Source organism: Podarcis gaigeae (genome assembly GCF_964106915.1).
Source record: "Podarcis gaigeae genome assembly, chromosome: 11".
Classification (NCBI taxonomy): domain Eukaryota; kingdom Metazoa; phylum Chordata; class Lepidosauria; order Squamata; family Lacertidae; genus Podarcis; species Podarcis gaigeae.
The window spans coordinates 3,255,435-3,275,093 of NC_139687.1; the positions used below are offsets into that span (position 1 = coordinate 3,255,435).

At 43.4% G+C, this 19,659-nt stretch overlaps 1 protein-coding gene and 1 long non-coding RNA gene across 2 annotated transcripts in view; one reads left to right on the plus strand and one right to left on the minus strand.

The window, feature by feature from the left end:
• The window catches only part of OSTF1 (osteoclast stimulating factor 1), a 23,055-nt gene continuing 3,396 nt past the window's right edge, over nt 1–19,659 (plus strand). The window contains exons 1-8 of the mRNA XM_083702146.1: nt 1–262; nt 7,821–7,867; nt 11,020–11,070; nt 11,181–11,244; nt 12,671–12,724; nt 16,700–16,807; nt 18,018–18,067; nt 18,199–18,277. Of these exons, the coding sequence (XP_083558272.1) occupies nt 229–262; nt 7,821–7,867; nt 11,020–11,070; nt 11,181–11,244; nt 12,671–12,724; nt 16,700–16,807; nt 18,018–18,067; nt 18,199–18,277 (487 nt within the window). The 5' untranslated portion in view covers nt 1–228. The remainder of the gene's footprint in view (nt 263–7,820; nt 7,868–11,019; nt 11,071–11,180; nt 11,245–12,670; nt 12,725–16,699; nt 16,808–18,017; nt 18,068–18,198; nt 18,278–19,659) is intronic.
• Nucleotides 11,355–12,745, minus strand: LOC310826880. The gene is made up of 2 exons (XR_014556061.1): nt 12,648–12,745; nt 11,355–12,592 (listed from the first exon to the last, which is right to left on the minus strand). It is a non-coding gene; the product is annotated as an uncharacterized lncRNA (long non-coding RNA).

Below are 19,659 nucleotides of genomic sequence, written 5' to 3' on the forward strand. Positions count from 1 at the left end.
CCGCCCGGAGGGGGCCATTTGCGCCTGCAGTGCTGGACTTAGGCCGCTAGAGGGAGCGGCGCCCGGCGCCCCTTTTCTGCCTGCGCCGCCGCCAGTCCCACTTCCTCCTCCCGGGCGCAGAAGCAGCTTCGCTCGGCGAGCCGCCCTCTCTCTCCGGGAAGCGACGCCGCCCAGCCCCTCGCGCAGCCCCTCGCCCGCCGCCTGGCTGCGCCTCCCGCTCGCGCAGCGATGTCCAAGCCGCCCCCGAAGCCGGCCAAGCCAGGTAAGGGAGGCGCCGGCGGCGGCACTCCCGGACACGTGGACCCCGCCGCGCCATCCAGGCGGCCTTTCCGTCCAGCCCCGGGCCGAAGGGCGCGCTCGGAGCCGCCCGGGACGCCCGCCCGCCCGCCCTGCCCTGGGGATGCGCGGGCGACGGGGTGGCGGAGGGTCGCTGTCTGTGGAGGGGCGGGGCAAGAGAGAAGCTGTCACTGTCAAAAAGAAGAAGGGGCGAGAGCGCTCGCTGCCGCCGCCCTCGGCCGGGTCGGGGCAGGAAGGGCGTCGAGTTTGCGGGGCTCCCCGGGCGGGCGGGGGGGGGGGGGGCTCGAGCGTGTGGGATCCTCCGCTGCTGCCGCTGGAGCTTTGGTGCATCGGTGCGGCTTGGCAAGCAGTGGGCAGCCAGTATGAGCCCAGCAGCCCCGCCCGCCCCGTCAGTGGCCCAGCCAGGCAGGGCAGGAGCTGGAGGAGCTGCTGCCTCGCCTCCCTGAGCTTGCAGGCCAGGAGAGAGGTCCCATCGTGCCGCAAAAAGACACCTCTTGGGTAGGAGCGGAGGGAGATGCCGCTGGACGGGCAGAGGCCTCTCACAGCCCCCTGGAGGCACCAAGACTGAACCCTGGACTTTGTGCTCCACCACAGTATCCAAATGGTAGAGTTGGAAGGAACCGTGAGGGTCATCTAGCCCAGGCATCCCCAACCTTCGGCTCTCCAGATGTTTTGGACTACAATTCCCATCATCCCTGACCACTGGTCCTGTTAGCTAGGGATCATGGGAGTTGTCCAAAACCTCTGGAGGGCCAAAGGTTGGGGAAGCCTGATCTAGCCCAACCCCCTGAAATGCAGGAATCTCTTGCCCAATGTGGGGCTCAAACCCAAAACCCTGAGATCAAGAGTCTCGTGTTCTACCAGCCCAATCCACTATCTGGCATCTGGGGAAGAGCGAAGGAGGCCCGCCTGTTTCACAGAATTTGTCTTCACTACTTGCAAAATAAAATTCATCTATCGGAAGTAGAAATAAATCTGAAAAGTTATAAGGTGTGCCTTTGTGCTTTGCAAATATGTTGATTCTTCTCACACACTCTTTTGAACAGACAAGGACCTGTTTCTTTATTTCAATTATGGTATAGCTTTCCCCATTTATCAGGAGTTGTTCCAATGGCCTCAACGGAATCATGCTGGAGATTGAATTGGTTTTGAATTGTTCCTCGCTATAGGACAGGCTGGTAGAAGAAACATTTGCCCCATGGGCTGAGATCCTGATAAAGGATGCTCAGCAAGTCAGCTGCTAGGCTCTCTGCCACATGCCTTTGGCCTTCCAGAGATTGTTGGGACTCCTATCAGCCCAAGCCCACATGGCCAGGGGTGATGGGAATTGTAGTCTAACAGGCCTGCCTTAGTTACTCATCAGGTGCCTTAGCCACCAAGAGAGGAATGCATGTTGTAGTTGCCCAGGAACTGCAGGGTTTATTTATTTTAAAACAGCAGCAGCAGCAACAACAACAATATTTACATGCTGCTTAGAAGAACAAAAATTCTCTTAAGTGGTTTACAAGTCCATCTAAAATATTCATTTAAAATTCATTTAAAATATCCCTTAAAAATAAAATAAAAACAAGGTACTTAAAATTGGTAATTGTAAAACACATAAGCTAACTAAAACAACAGACCTGATTAGGTTGGCTGGAAACAAAACATTTGCTGATATCAGACAGGCACCAGAGACAATAGAGTGAAGGTGCGTGCTTAATAATTTTAGTGCTGCTACACTAAAATAACAGTTTCTTGGAAGTACAGAAAGAATATTTTGTGGCTCTTGTTAAAGTTCCAGTGCCACAGATCACAGCATTCAAGTGAGCACATATGGGGGTGAGGTGAGCCTTCAAGAAACTAGGTGTGTTCAAAGATATTTGGGGCACCTCTTGGATTAAATTGATGTTTTTTAAATACGGATTTTCTCTGCAAGCTGTATTTTTTTTTATTCACCACTGAGATTAAACTGAGTGCCAAGGAGGCAAATGGTACTGACTCCCTGATTCTTTAATCTCAGTTTAATATCATATAAGATTAAATATATTAATATAATATATTAGCGTTTGTGAAGATATTCCATTGGGTGGGCATTGAGGGCTTTGGTGGTAGAGGGGCAAATGGCACACATTCAAGAATATTCAACACCCTGTTTCTGTAGTTGTGTGAGAGAAGACTACACAACCTAAAAACTTTAGTTCCAGTGCAATGAATTAGATTAAAGTGACTTAAGTGCAAGAGGGCTAGTGCATTGACTTGAGTAGTTTATGGTTCATTCTGTCTATTACCTGATTGAAGCTCATATTACAGTTTATTGGACATGTTTCAGGGATTACATACCTTCTTGGAGGATGTATAATAACTCTTAAGGTTTACCAAAGGCCCTTAGCAAAGCCTTTGAACATGGTAACTGTGGCAAATCTGTTGCAACCAGCTATTGTTTCAGTTTCCTAGTGGAAAAGATACAAAATCAGGAAGAGATGTAGTTTCTAACCCGCTGTCAATAAAAAGCTTTTAATCTCCCCTCAAGTCCAGAGCCATTATTTGAGGGACAATAATGTGCCCCGGGAAGCTGTTTTTTGGACAGGCACATTTGTCCTATTTACAGCTATTACTGGTAATTTCCATTTTGGCAAGGTTTGACATTAGCCAGGGGCCAGGTGCATTTTGCACCGGACTATCTGTCACTTGTGACCAAGTTAAAATGCCTAGTTGCCTGGATGGTGCCTGACGGTTCCACCATCACCAGTAGAAAAAAGAGGTAGGAATAGGCCCATATATATGTGGACTCTCCCTCGATAAATGACTTTTCTTTTTTTAAGTTCTCAAAGTTCTTAACCTATCTCAAAGTTATCATCTGAACTATGGTGGCTTGATTGAAGAGAAAGGGATTTGGAAGGCTTAAAGTTGTAACACTCTGGCCACCAAAAGAATAGAACAATTTGCAGAAATTTGTTATTATTCAGGAAGCACATATGAGGGGGGAGGAAAATTTAATTTGGTAAGCAGAAACACTGTGTGTGTGTGTGTGTGTGTGTGTGTGTGTGTGTGTGTGAAATAACTGAAATTGCACCCTGGAATTGTCTGAAGAGATACAGCCCTTAATCCAGATCTTAAGCCATTGACTCATAGTTGGACAGTTCTGGAATGTAAGGATTGTCTTTATAATCTAAATTTTGAAAGCAACTGCTCAGAAATAGTATATAACTCCAATACAAAACCTGAACAATTTACCTATCAAAGAGGACAGAGATGGGGTTCAGCAGATAGTGAGCTGCAGCCATTTTATTACCTGTGCATTAAGAATTCTCAAAATCAAGGAGGCCGTGGCTCTTTCACCTCTTATATCTTTTGCTCAACAAAGTATCTAATTGTTTTGCACCTAACAACATCCCTCTTTTCCACAGGCCACAGAGGAGCCCTTATGCTTGGCTAACATATTTGTGTACTGCAATTTCCACAAATACATTGTGGTCAAAAGGGCCGCAGGGTGGATAATTTAAATACAACAGCCATGATTGTATACATTGTGATATAAGATGAAGAGTGCCTCTGCCTGGACAAGTAGCCTCATTAAAGGATATTATGCTAAAAGCAGAAGCAAGAGAAAAGTGCCCCCCCCCACCAAAAACAGTCCCAATGCTGATATTATTTGGCCCTTTGTGAGGACACGCATGCCTCTATGAGTGTACTCAGGAAGGACAGATCTTGCTTGCTGGAGATTAGAAAAGGCATATGAAAGTGATGATAGTGAACCTGTCTCCCTCTCTCCTTAGATGTGTGTAAAGCTGCAGTTACCTGGGAGTGAGTCCCACTGAACTCAGGAGGACTTACCTCTGGGGCTGTGCACACACTTTGTCTTATAAGCACATTAAAAAAAATTATTTCCTTCAAAGACCCCCTCACAAAGTTACAATTCTCAGCAACCCTAAATAAGCTAAGTGGTTCAAGCATGTCATATTATTTATTTCAATCATTCTCACAGTCTCTATTTTGTAGGCCATTATTATTTTCCCACATTTTAACCGAAGGACTGAAGCTAAGAGGTTTCCGTAAGGGGTCAGGGAAGCTTTCTGTACCCAGGCCTGGGTAGTGTGACTACCTATTCCAGACCTATTCCACTTGCAAATCCTATTGGGCTCAAATGATGTATGATGTTAATTAAATACATGCCATTTCCCAGTCTTTTAACTCGGGATGGGGAAGAAAATTGGTTCTGTTCACATTTAAATATGAAACTACCTTATTTCCACTTTCCAAAACATTATGAGAGCTGAAATGCAGTGTTTCTGTGAAATTTGCATTTCTCCAAATTTTGCTATGTAGTTCTCCAAGTAACAAAAGTTTGTATTAGGTGAAGGTGAGCATTAAAATGTTCATATTAGTGGAAGTAGCATACAAAATGTGTTAGGAAAAATGGCTTGTGAAAATGTGTGCATTAGTCAAAATGACAGGTAGTCATGTACATATTTGGGGAAATGCATGTTGAAATGCTGACACATTTTTGTGAGGATTATATATATATATGATGAGGAAATGTAATGAGCTGAATTTACATTGGAAAAATGAGAAACCGAAAAGGACAGATAACGCCCATTCCCCTCTTCCAGTTTCCCCCTACATGCCCCCCCCCCCCCGCATTCTGCTTTTAGCCCTGTGAGGATAAATATGTGGTTGTCCACAGAGAGATGGTGGGGCAAATGGAAAGCTGGCCAAGAGGAAATGCCAATGAATTTCCAAACCTGGAGGTAAATGCAGGAGACTGACTACAGGTGCCTATTGAGTTTATAATCAGACGTCCCCACCCCTGTGACCCGTGTTTCCTCCCAACTCTTCCCACCCCCCCTGCCAAATATGTCAAATTGGGACCAGAGTGAGGGCTTTTTCAGTGATGGCTCTTGAACTCGCTCCTCTTGTATCACTATCCCCACATAGTCTGTAGGATGGTCAAAACCTTTTTTGAAATTGTTTTAGTTGCTGTGGTTAAATTATTTATGATGGCATGTGTTTTTAAAAAATCATTTTTTCTCTGCTATTCTGTTCTTTGTGACTGCTGTGCTGCATGTATTGTTGCTGTCATTTTTTTTAAAAAAAAGTTTTTTGATTTAACTTACATTGCCTATGGCTCATTGTGGAGAGGCAGGGCTTGAATGCTTTAAATGAAGAAATGCCCTGTGCGGTATGGCCAGGGCCTGCCCAAGACATGTTGGTGCCTGAGGCAAACCACAAAACAACACCCCCCTCCACACCAGAACAGAAGGGGTGGGTGAAGACTTACACAGGAGCAAGGGGGGGGGATAAGATCTGCATCAGGATCTTCTGCCCCTATGAATGCTGCCACCTGATGCAGTTGCCTTACCTTGCCTCATGGGTGGGCCGGCCTGGGCTTGACCCTTAGAAATTCATTGGCATTCTCTTGTCTGCATGTGAGCAGAACTGAACATTACTATATTAGTCCAGGCCAGTACCCAAGTCCCTGCAAGGTAGCTAATGTAATGCAACATTGCATTAGTTCAACGTCATTTCCTCAGTGGACACGAAGACTCCACCACAGAACCATTTCCTTGCAGTATAGGGGCAATTTCAGTTCCCTCATCCAATGTCGAAAGCTTTTCCTCCTGAGAAGTTGGGCCCAAACTAAATGTTGCAATAAAAGCAGCTACATTATGTTTAAAAATGTGCTCTTTTGTTATGTGCGGGGTAGCTGGGGGTGGAGTACAGAAGCAAATGAGGAGGAAAATAACACTTTAATACAGAAAACATTGACAGAGGGACATAGTTTTCTATGATTATCTGCAAGTCCGTACAAAGAAGTTAAAGGGAATTACAGGATAGAAAAGCCCTTGGGTTCAAAAACAATAGTCTGTTTGTTTGAGTGGACTGCAGCCCTCTCAAACAGCTGCAGCAATTAAAATAATCTCAGACCATTTAAAGAGCACCTTTTCCATTAAAAAACAGCGTTATGGCAAAAATATTCTTAAATGAATACTGGAAGTTACTTCTCTCTTTTTTTGCAATTGCTCTGATCCCATCACCCCTGCTAGTTTCTAACAGCCCTTGGTTTTTATAAACTTTGCATATGAGCAATAATTCCCAAGCAAACTATCTTCTGAGTTGGAAAAATGTGGTTTGTTTTTGTCTGCCGCTTGTTCTTGTCTGCTGCATGGCCCTTTAAGGGAGCCATAAAACATAAAAGTCTAAAGGAAAACAGTCTTGAGTCTGTTGTGGTTGCTGCTGACATAAGCATAAGAAAACACGGAAATAAGTAGAGCTTAATTTCATAGGTTTGGTATGTGCATGAAAGAGGTGAAAATTGCAACATACTTTGCAGATTAGCACTTGATCCTAAACCAATATATTAGTATTTCAACAAAGTTTACAGCCAAGTAATGTTTTAGTGTTATGTGCAAACTAGGCCACTCTCAGTTTACCCTTCTCCAATATGGTGATAACAGGACTGATCTGCTTTACAGGATTGTAGTAAAAATTACTGTGAACACTTTTAAGAAGTAAATATACATGCACAGGCCATTTGATTGTTAAAAATCCCTTAAAGCGGTTTACAAAAAACTGCAATTATATAAACTGCAATTAATAATTACAGTGGTACCTCAGGTTACATACGCTTCGGGTTACATACGCTTCAGGTTACAGATTCTGCTAACCCAGAAATAGTGCTTCAGGTTAAGAACTTTGCTTCAGGATAAGAACAGAAATCGTGCTCCGGTGGCGCGGCAGTAGTGGGAGGCCCCATTAGCTAAAGTGGTGCTTCAGTTTAAGAACAGTTTCAGGTTAAGAACAGACCTCCGGAACGAATTAAGTACTTAACCTGAGGTACAACTGTAAATTATATTGTCCTGTGCTGTGTGATACCTTGTCCTATTTTCTGTAAAAGAGGGTGTATATTTGATTAGCATATGGACAGTGGAAGCTCATGATATGGTTAAGTGGATAAGAATGAGTTACTTTATGAATTACTTAAAAACATGGTTATCTTTATTTTTATATTATTAAGCAGTGGTTTTTGTTTCCAAATAATGATATATGCATATATAAAGATAAAAAAACCTCACACCTTTGCATTCATCTCAAAATGAACTTTATTTAAAGGAACAAAATTAATGAAAATGCAAAGATGTTTATAAAATATTAATATTCTTTGACATTTGCATAAGATTATCAATTAGCTTGTCATAGTGTACATTTTGCAATCCAGAACTTTTGCTCAGTAAAATGGCTGAATCTATGCTTTCTTCTGTTTTGGTTGGAGTTCATTTTTCTTCAGACTTAGATGTATTTTCCACACCTTCTTTACCTTCAAAATGGACTGAATAAGCCACAGGTCGGGGGTTCAGTGTTTCACTAGTTTTTCCCCCTTCCCTCCTTGATGTGTCATGAACCTGACAAACAGGCTTTAGACTGTCGTTAGAGCTCTTGCAATTAAAATGTTGGCTGAGTTTGGGACATGGATGTTTGATTCATTCAACCTTAGGGAAAGGAAAAAATATTCTGTTAATGTTTATTTATTTCTTTATATTTAGGACAAGTCAAAGTTTTTAGAGCCTTGTATACATTTGAACCCAGAACTGTAAGTATTTAAGTTTATTTTTCCCCTCCCCTCTAAAATAAGGAAATGTTATTTTTTAATATGACTTAGCAGCTAAACCCAACCTTGCCCTTGTGATAATAAAACATAGGAATTGATATTTACATTGTACCCACAGAGGTGAAAGATCTAAACATTTTAGAGGCCAGTGCTGCAGTTTGATCTTCCTCATATTTGCTCAAGAACAAGGTCTCATGCACAGGTGGTAGTTTTGGCCCTTAAATAAGTGGACAGGCCATGTGTACCTTAACCAAGGATTTGGCCTTAATTGTGCATGTGCTGGTGTCTGTCAACACAACAGTGTTTCTTCTGAGTGCACAACATGACCAACTCGCTATTGGTTAAAAACCCAATTGCCTGTGCATCTTAGTCACACAATGAATGAGGGAGGGAGTTATAAATCCAACTGACTTCAGCAAAAGTATTTTAGTTTCTGAACAAACTGCTTGAAAAGTGAGAAGTAGGGTGGAAAGTTGGAGGGGGCGAAGCCTGTATTTTGTTCTGCTTTTGCCCCCCTGGAGAGATGTGGATTGGCAGTGTCATTACATCCAAGATTTTGAGCATCCTCTTCAAGTTTGTCTGAATCCATTAAGAGAAAGTGTTAACCAAGCTGCACAACACCCTTTTAAGATAGTGGAGTCTCTTTTCTCTTGCTGATTCAGCATTCCTTCTGAGCAGCCACATCTTGCCAAAGGCTTACAAAGCAATCTTCTCTTACAAATCCTTTCAGTAAGGAACAGCAGAAAAAGCAAACTCAGATGTCTTCTGCTATAATGCTGGAAGGGTGAGGCATATTCCTTTTTCTAGGGCCAGCCTTTTGGCTAATAATTAACTTTGTCCTAAGGTAGGCCCGACAGATTAGCCTCCAGCAAAAATGGAACCACCACAACTCCTTAGTCCAGGCATAGGCAAAATCTGGCTCTCCAGATGTTTGGGACTACAATTCCCACCATCCCTAGCTAACAGGACCAGGAGTCAGGGATGATGGGAATTGTAGTCCCAAACATCTGGAGGGTCGGAGTTTGCCTATAGTCCAACTTTGCCTTAGTCCAACTTTTCCACTTTAAAGCTACTCTGTAAATTAAATATATTGGGGTGATCTTGCAGCTCCACTCTTGGAAGCCTCCCGTGTCTAATGTCCTGCTGTCTCATGTTCTCTCCCCGCTCTCTTTCCTTCTGCTCCTCCAAACCCATGTTATGAGAAACTGAGGGCAAGAAAGGAAAGCCAAGTGCAGCCTCCACAGCTGCACTTCAGAAAACCAGAGTATACACTCCTCACCCTCTCAAAAATGGACATGTTTGAGGAGTGGGAGAGAAGAACCAGCACGTTTCCTTGTGTACCTTTGATTGAGAGAACGCAGTGTAAACTCTCACTCTCTTTCTCAGGCATCCTTGACCCCAGGTACACATGGTACGCATACCCCTAAACATTTTGTGAAGTTTGGCCTCATTGAGGGGCAGTATTTCAATATGAGTAGGAAAATGAGAGTATCCCCTAAACATTTTTTTTAGAAAAAAAAGCTCTGGGTAGACCGGGGTGGACTTTCATATTTCAGAGGCGCCCTATGAGAGGCTTAGATGAGAAGCAGGGTGCTATTTATATTGTTAGCCTCTCAGATGCAGGAAATGATGGTTGCTAAGGAGCCTGCATGCCATGCTGCATTTCTGAAAGTCTTGAGCTTGCCAGTGCCAGTGCCTATGCCAAGGGCGGAGGTGGAGGGGCCAAAGCACACATGACACAAAAGACCTGTGACTCTGGATTGCCTGATTTGAGCCCCCCCCTCATTTGTTTGGAGCAAAGGTTTTAATCCTTGCCTTCCTCCCCCCAGTTGCTATTAACTCTGCAGCACAAAGCAAATAACAGAATCACAGAATTGTAGAGCTGGAAGGGACCTCAAGGGTCATCCAGTCTGGCCCCCTGCAGTGCAGGAATCCTGCCCACAGCTATCCCTGGGTGGGCTTGAACCACCAACCTTCTGGTTAGCAGCCAGATGTGCTGACCCCTTGCTCCAAATAATGTAGGCTCAATACACACACACACATGCTTCCCACTGCAGTGCAGACAGGAGCCTTGGGGCACCCACTTCTCAGCCCCACAACTCCAGTAAAAATGGGTGAAATCTCAGGTACAGTAAAGTAAACCAATCCCAGAACTCCTGCTGTATCATGTGTGGTTTGGCCTCTTCAGTAGCTGTTAGCTGGTTTATTATTCCCTGGCAAGCCAGCAGGTGGCAACAGGGGGCAGCAAAAGCCCCATTCCCTTTCCTTTCCCTGTGGTTGTCTTGCCACTTGGGGCAGAGACGCCACAGCCTTTTTTCTGAGGCAGAAGCAACCTTCCTGCTCTTCTCCCTTTCTTCCCTTCCCGTTTTCCAGCTTGCCAGGGCTCTCAGCTTCCACTTCCCCAGTACAAGATAAGCTCTTCACTGCCTCAGTGCCTGTCTTATGGGGCCAAGACTGTGGTGACCTTGTTTTTGCTCACAGGCTTCATAGGAGATTTCAGCGAAGGCTGTCTAGTGCCGGGTAGAAAGCATGGAAAGGTTCAAAAGTAAAAGAAGTTGCTAAGAATGCAGTTTATTGAATTCAGAATTCTTTCCTGTTTGATTCTCTATTCAGGCCCACCAGGAGTACTGGTCCCCCCTTTAAACTGGGGCTGCCTGTCCTCCCTGGCTCCCTTTTCACCTGGCTGCAAGCTGCCTGCTATTTAAGATTTCCCACAATGCTCAGGAGCAACACTGTTGAGGCATTGGGGGAGAATTTAAATGGCAGACCCTGTTGGTTGGGGCTCAGAAGATGGCTGATTTGGTGTCAGCCTTGCCTCTGTTTCCCTTCCTGTGAGCAAGGAACTGTGGAAGGGAAAGATGCTCTTAGCAAGAAAAGCAGAAATGTCTCTTACAGACCTCAGCCTTTTAAATATAAACTCTGCCAAAGACACAAGCAGACCTTCTGTGGAGTTTTGAGTTGGTGTATACTCACATGGCCCTGTTTCCATTTGATTGATGGTTTGTACCTCTTCCTCAAACTGAATGAAGAAGATAAATCCTAAAATGTTGTTAGGCAAGGCTGCAACAATGATATTCTTCTAAAATGTGCTTTAAAGTGGTCTGCAAACTCAAACACCCTCTTTATTGTTCCAGCCAGATGAACTGTATTTTGAAGAAGGAGATATTATCTACATTTCGGATATGGTGAGTTCATCAAACACAAATGTTAACAACTGGACCGTGCTAAATAAACAGAGTACATCTCGAGTGGAGTCATTGTTCCCTGTTTCAGCATTGCTTTCTTTTCCCTCCAGAGTGACACAAATTGGTGGAAGGGAACCTGTAAAGGAAGAACTGGACTAATTCCCAGCAACTATGGTATATTCCAGATTTGCTTTACCTTTAAAGATATATCTCTCCACCACAGATGTGGACTATAAGGATGTATGCAGCTTGTAATTTAAAGGGGTTGTCTCTGATCCAGATACAAAGAAATATAGTATCTTACTTCTAATGTGATGCCAGAACCGGGCATTAAAAATGGTTTCATGGCAGAGAACTGCTTTGAGAACACACCTTTTAACTGGAAGAATGCATCCGTGTTCTCTTGTGTGCCACCTGCTGGACAGACAGAAGCAAAAAACCCCACAAGTGGATGCCTTTTAATGTATTTATTTTTTATTAAAATGTATCTCGCAACTTTCAATCTTATTAGGGGGGGGGGGCGTTCAATAAAATTTTAGGACCACATGTATGATGATGATGATGATGATGATGATAATGCTGAAAAGGATAAGTCTCTGAAAAATAGCATAAAGATTATATGAGACAGAATAAAACAGATCAACATAAATGTTGGGAAAATAAAAAGACTTCTGCACAGTGCTGGAGAGACATCAGATATATTTTTTAAAAATAAAAAAGCTAAATATGTTTCTTGTCTTGCTGAAGCATAGAAGAATATTCACAACTAAGTAGGATTTATAAGCTGGATGTGTCATTTACAACTCCCTGGGAATTGTAGATTTGCATAAGTCCTGAGAAATCTTCAAGACCCCAAGAATAGTCACAGCTCCCTCAGTATTTTTGGCCCAGATCCAAGGCCTTCTTTGTGGAGCTCTGCATGCACAGCAGACTTTTAGCATCCTTCCGCTCAGGAAGGGCTCACCCCAGTCGGGCGGCGCTGTAGTGCTGGCCTTCCAACAGCCCATGTTGCTGCCGATTTATTTGGGGGGGGGGGCTGCCTGGATGCAACAGTGGGAGTGCTTTCCTTTCCTTTTAGGAGGCGGCCTGCTTCTCCATCAGACAGAACATCCTCCAAACCCGGAAGAGCTTTGGAAAGAGGCTCAGACATGGTATGTCTTGCTGCCGGAAGGGCAGCAGTGCAGTGCCAGTTCTGAGCCGCCGTGTTGTCTCGATCAAGACAATTTCAGCATGTATAACTTGCATGACAAGCTATGCCTACAGAGATCACCTCTTCCGCATGCCCTTTCTTCTGTCCTGTGTGGCCACCTTGGGCGCTGTAGACACAGAGCTTCCCCAACATTAAATTGGAGGAAGCTTCGCGAGGAGCTCTGTTTGGCACAGGGAAGTTTTCCGCGTTTTGAAACTTGGGAATACAATAGTGCATACAATAAGGAGTTTAATATATATATTTTACATCCATGGCCTTTGATAAACATATTAGTGCATAGAAGGAAGAAGGAAATTAACGGCTCTCAGTTACCTGTGGCCCATTCAGCAAGGTGCAGGAGTCAAAGGAGTCACCTGTTTAAGATGACGTGTGTTTTTGCTTTTGTTTTAGTGGCTGAACAAGCAGAATCCATTGACAACCCACTACATGAAGCTGCCAAGAGAGGTGGGTACAGATGAAGTTTGCAGTATATCAAATCCACACACCCCCCGGGCTTGTATTCAGTTACAAGCTCATGGCTGCACTAAAGAGAGCTGGGTTGCCACAGAAGCAGTTCATCGGTTCTCTTCCCATTGGGTTGGGGGATGAAATAGATTGGGTTGTTGGAGTTTCTTTAAAATATGAAAGCTATGAGAGTGGGAAGTCTGTGTGGGATAATAAAGGCATTTTATTTCTAAGAGAGAGGGTTTAATTGTTTGTTGCATGACTTGAGTATTTTGGACAAATAGTCTTGATTTGCAGAATAAATATATTTATTTGCAGAAAAAAATAGGCACAATAGATTAATTCTTTTAGTACTGGGAAAGGAATAATGGTTTCAGATTAAATAACTGGATAGAAAAAATTTGTATTTTTAACTACTACTATGATAATTGCTTTTATTTCTAATGTTTTTGATCTGTTTTATATTTGTTTTATGGTTCTCTTTTGTAAGCTCTCTTGAAAATCTAGATTTAAATTCACATTTTCAAATAAATAAATTAATTAATATTAAATAATTGGTTTGATAATGATGGTATACAAATGTGGGTATATGGTGATGAATAGTTTAATAGCTTTAACAAATCAATGTGATGTAATGACATTAGTCCAGGTTATAATCACACTGTATACACAGAACACAATAACACTTTAATAATATAGTAACCCCTGTGGTTTTTTGTTTGGTTTTTACACTTCATAAATATAATTTTAAAAATGGAAATCTCCCTAATTCAATGCTTTCTTTATTTATTTCATTTATCTCCCACCCTTCCTCTCAAAGGAAGGTGGCAAACGAGTGATAAAAACACTAAAAATATCCTAAAAAGCAATTCTAATACAGATGCAAACCAGGAAAGATTTCAGCTTTCAATGCATTTTTATTTAGAAGTAACTGCCACTAAGTTCAATGAGGATTCCTTCTAGCCCTGTGTATGTGTACTCAGAAGTAAGGGCCATTGCGTTCAGTGAAACTTACCATATATACTTGAGTATAAGCCAACCCGAATATAAGCCAAGGCACATAATTTTAGCACAAAAAACTGGGAAAACTTATTGACTCGAGTATAAGCCTAGGGTGCGAAATGCAGCAGCTACTGGTAAATTTCAAAAATAAAAATAGATACCAATAAAATTACATTAATTGAGGCGTCAGTAGGTTAAATGTTTTTGAATATTTACTTCAAAGAATAACAGTAAATTAGCTCTGTAAGTGGAAAAGAGCGTCAACAAAAACAATATGGTATCAACAATAACTTTAAAAGTTCAAAAGCCTTAGCTCAATCAGCAACCAAGCTAAAACACAAGAGTTAAAATCCTTCAAAACTGGATTCCTCACACGCACGCACGCACGCACGCGCGCACACACACACACACACACACATGGTCCAGCCCGCCATGCAATCTGGGGGACAGTCAACCGGCCCCCTCCCCAAAAAGTTTGGTGACTCCTGGGTAAGTGGGACCCTCACTCAAGTACAAGCCAAGGGGGGCTTTTTCAGAATAAAAAATGTGCTGAAAAAGTCGGCTTATACACAAGTATATACGGTACCTCAAGGTAAATGTATAGAGTGGTGCCCCGCAAGACGAATGCCTCGCAAGATGGAAAACCCGCTAGACGAAAGGTTCCCCCATCCTTTTTCCCAAGCCGCTAAGCCGCTTATCAGCTAAGCCGCTTATCAGCTGATCCCCTAAGCCGCTAAGACGCTTATCAGCTGATCCGCTAAGCCCGCTAAGCCGCTAATAGCGCTAATGGGCTTGCTTCGCAAGACGAAAAAACCGCAAGACGAAGAGACTCGTGGAATGGATTCTTTTCGTCTTGCGAGGCACCACTGTGTAAAACCTCAGTGCCTAGGGCTTGCTGGTCGGCAGTTCGAATCCCCGTGGTGGGGTGAGCTCCCGTCCTTCGGTCCCAGCTCCTGCCCACCTAGAAGCTCAAAAGCACCCCTAAGTGCAAGTAGATAAATAGGTACCGCTTTATAGCGGGAAGGTAAACGGCGTTTCCGTGTGCTGCGCTGGTGCTGGCTAGCCAGAGCAGCTTCGTCGTGCTGGCCACGTGACCCAGTAGTGTCTCCGGACAGCGCTGGCCCCCGGCCTCTTAAGTGAGATGGGCGCACAACCCTAGAGTCGGACACGACTGGCTCATACGGGCAGGGGTACCTTTACCTTTTAGTAGTAGTTAAGGCCCCTACTGGTTTAAATTGATGTATTCAGAAGCTAGCTGTTGGGGCCATTTCAGGCTTATCCCTCCTCCATGGCCAGCTTCACACATCATACTAAGCCAAGGCCCAGGCTCCCCAAGGAAGACGCAGCCACTTCCGTCGTCCCTGGCTGTCTCACTGTTGCTTTGCACTGAGCTAAGCCATGGCTTGGCTTAGCATGCTATCCAACACCAGACGAATGAGCAGGAATCCAAGACCAAACCTTTGTTACAGCTCATGGTTAGTCTAGAGAAAGCTAAACCCACAAGACCAGGTTCAGACAATATGCAGAGCCAAGCCGTGGCTTAGCTCAGTGCAGCGCAGCCACAAAACAACCAGGGAGAGCAAAGTGGCTGTCATCCTTCCTGGGAATAACCATCCTCATATGCGCAAGCTAAACCCTGATTTGGCTTACTGTGAATATAGAATCACAGAATCTTAGAGTTGGGAGGGATCCAAGAGTCATCTAGTCCAGCCCCCTGCAATGCAGGAATTTCAGCTAAAGCACACAGGACAGATGGCCATCCAACCTCTGCTTAAAAACCTCCAAGGAAGGAGAGTCCACCACCTCTCTTAGGAGTCTGTTCCACTGCTGAACAGCTCTTACTGTCAGGAAGTTCTTCCTGATGTTTAGTTGGAATCTCCTTTCTTGCAACTTGAAGCCATTGGTTCGAGTCCTACCCTCCAGAGCAGAAGAAAAGAAGCATGCTCCCTCCTCCATGTGACAGCCCTTAAGATATTTGAAGATGGCTGTCATATCTCCTCTCAGTCTCCTCTTTTCCAGGCTAAACATACCCAGCTCCTTCAAGCACTACTCATAAGGCTTAGTTTCCAGACCCTTGATCATCTTGGTTGCCCTCCTCTGCACACATTCCAGCTTGTCAGCATCCTGGACACAGTATTCCAGGTGTGGTCTGACTAAGGCAGAATAGAGCGGGGCTATGACTTCCCTTGATCTGGACACTCTGCTTCTCTTGATGAAGTTTAGAATAGCGTTAGCTTTTTTGCTCCTGCATCGCACTGTTGACTCATGTTCAGCTTGGGGTCCACCAAGACCCCATGATCCTTTTCACATGTGCAAACCAGGACAATATGTAAAAGGGAAACCCTCAGCTCATACTGAGCAGCCACATGGGTACAGAAGCTACTGGACTGGTGCTCTTGTAAACTGGCCAAACAAGCAATGTGCATACTTAGATTTCGAATCCTTACAGTGCAAATCTCTGCATGTCTATTCAGAAGTAAGTCCAGTGGAACTGACTTTCAGGTGAGCTGGTTAGCGAGCAATACACTTTTACAAAATTTGGAAGAACTCGAACTGTAATCAAAATAGATTCAGGTAGAACTGTCATTCTTGGTTATAATTTTGACTTGCATCATACAAGTTTTTCTTTACTGGACAGGTGATAATGTGAGCAATGCATAATGCATAGGTTCAACTGTATAGGCTGTTAAAAGCTAAGCAGCTTGCTTGTTAAAAAGACTTGTCTCCCAAACAGAATATTGAATGGAAGTAGAATTTGCATAACATTTTCATTCATGCAGCAATAATGTGATTTGGTAGCATCTGCGGCTGTTGTTGTTGTTGATGATGAGCTGAAATGCATTGCATACCAGGGAGACTCATCGTTCTCAGTATGATTTAGCTTAATAATTTATTTCCTCCCTCTACCCACCTCCGCCAAGAAAAACAACTCCATTATGTTCTATGAAAAATATATTTCTTTTTCTGTTTCAGGAAACCTGAGCTGGCTGAGGGAGTGTTTGGACAACAGAGTTGGCGTCAATGGCTTAGACAAAGCTGGGAGCACAGCCCTGTACTGGGCATGCCATGGTGGACACAAAGGTACATGAGAAGTGAATGAAGAGGAAGACCTTCTTTCTTGGAGCTTTCATCACTGGGTTAATGGACCAGCTAGTATTTCCTCTTCTGCTGCAATCAGTAATGGTCTGAATTCTTGCATGATACAATTTAAATTAGGAAGAGGGAGGGAAATTAAGAAATAAGATTGGATTGGCCTCAGCTAGAGCCCGACATGAAGCGTTGTGGGTTCCGTGTGGGCCCCATCTCTTCCTGCAGAAGCCGTCTCACTTCTCACTTTCAAGCCTTACTCTTGAGGTCTTTGTAAACTGTTTTATTCTGTATTTTTAAAATTTATTTAGCCAGTCACTTTAATGATTATATGGTGTTTTTTTAATGGTGTTTCATGTCTTAATCGTTGCACACTGCCCTGATATTTTACGGTGTGGCAGCTCAGAAATACTAAAAAAAACAGGGGGGAGGGGAGTAAGCTGCCTTACTCCAAGTCAGACAGTTTGTCCATCAATACAGCCCAGTAGGGTCTGCTCTTATTGGCAGCCAATCTCAAGGAATTCCTGCAGAATGATGCAGCAAGAAAACTGCCTGCACATTTGCAAAGCTAGGCAGTGTCCAGTAAGGTTTCAAATTGGATGGGGAACCACTTGCTGAGATTCCTGCATTGCAGGGGTTTGAATGAGATGAATCTTGGGGTCCTTCCAGCTCTATAATTCTATGATTCTATGATATCACTCTCTGTACTTCTTCATTTCCTCCTGACCTTACTGATTACATCCTGCCTCTCCACCCACTCGCACACTTTGCCAACCATGTGTGTGTGTGTTTTATAGTTATAGATATACCCACAACTCACCTGATAAGTGGACCACAAAATCTGGTGCCATAATAAATTTAATAGCCTTTGAGTTGCCACAAAGTTTCATTGTTTTGGCTGGAAGAGACTCAACACAGCAATCCCTCTGGAAATAAATATGGATCTAAAATCATGTGCTCTTAATAATGGCAAAGCAGAAAACAAAAGAAATGAAAGGTGATCCTGAATTAAGAATGTGGGTTTTAAAAAGAGATTGTATCAGTTTTCATACAGATTAGTTCTCTTAAGTTAATTCAACTTTCACAGCTCACGTTTTGAGCTGATTGAGTCTAGATCCTGACTTTCCTGCTACATTCTGAATATAACAAAGCAACTTCCAATTTCTCATGATATCCCCACTCCCAATTTTTTCACTTTATGCAGATATAGTGGAAGTATTATTGACGCAGCCAAATGTAGAACTAAACCAACAGGTAAGTAATCACACATTGAATGGCTTTCCAGAATTGGTTTGTGATAATGGTGATTGATTACCATTGACATGATCTAAACTTCTGTTGCCACATTTTAACCTTGATGGGTTTTCCCACTTCTGCATCCACAGAATAAACTGGGGGACACAGCTTTGCATGCTGCTGCATGGAAGGGTTATGCAGATATCGTAGAAACACTGCTGGCAAAAGGTAATTGTATTTACCAAGACATTCCTGTAACGTCATAAGCATGGGCCCTGGTGAGATGTGTATATCTGAGAAATGCACGAGTTTTATGCCTGCTTGCGTGTCCCCATACCTTCCCTTTCCATTCCACTTTCTTGCCACACAATGATTCAACACTTCTTGTTGTCATGAACCATTAATGTTACATCTGAACTGGGAAACTATGGCTGGCAGCACTGAGCTAGGATCTTGAATCACAGTTGCTTTTGAAGTTGTTGTTATCATTGTAACCATAATTTCCTGGTACTGACAAAATACAAAGCTATGGTTAATTGAAGTCTTGCAGGGTTAATAGTAGCACACTGAGAAAGGAGAATTGGTGATAAGATGAAACATGTTGAGCACAAGGCTCATACATTCCTCAGTTTATTAAGCCAAGATATGCACATCTGAACTGAGCCATAGGCACACATTTGCATACCCAGCTCACAATGTATACTGTGAACGAGCTGTTTTTTTGGCCTCATTTTATCTTCTATAATGCAGTTATTAATTTCTCACTTGGCATACTAGTTGAATTATGTGTTCTATATTATAATAATTATAATATATAATACAACAATATATTGCAAAAGAAAAATCCAGATTTTCCATGGATTGACAAGATCTTCGGAGTTCTCTTGGTTTGCAGTCGTATGGCTACTTATCTGAAAGTAACCCCACTGAACTCAAGAAGATAATTTTGTGTAGACATGTACAATACTTCACTGTTTGCCCCTTATGTCAAAGAGATTTGGATCAAGCTCTCTGTGCTCATATTGTTCTGTCCTAGCTCATTATCAAGTATTACATAATACTATGTTATTATATATGCTGTAAGCCACCCAGAGTGGCTGGGGGAACCCAGCCAGATGGGTGGGGTATTATTGTTATTATTATTATTAGACCTTCAAGAAATTACTCAGAGCAGAGCTGGTCCACCAATGAGGTGGGATGAAGCACCTGCCTTAGGCAGTGGAAGGGCAGAAGGAGGCGCCCTGCTTGCCCCATCGCTTCCACCACTTCCAGAATGCCTCCCTCTTGCTGAGTTTGAGCAAGCAGGGGGCTGTTCTGGTACATGGCAGACGTGGGGAGCATGGCAGAAGGGGGGCAGGAGCAGCACATTCCACTTCCGCCTCAGGTGGCAAAATGGAATGGGCTGCCCCTGACTTAGAACGCTGCACCCACAGAGGAAGAGTGCAGTAGCAAATCTGCAACTTTCCTTGCTGTGTTCATTAGCCATCTGAATGCCACCTTTGTTAGTGGAGTTTTGTGTCCCATGAAGCCCTACAATATGGTTCCTTCCATAGCCTGTTCTTCTTCCTTCTTAGGGTAGGACCAGCTGTGTTCTGAATTATGAAAGCCAC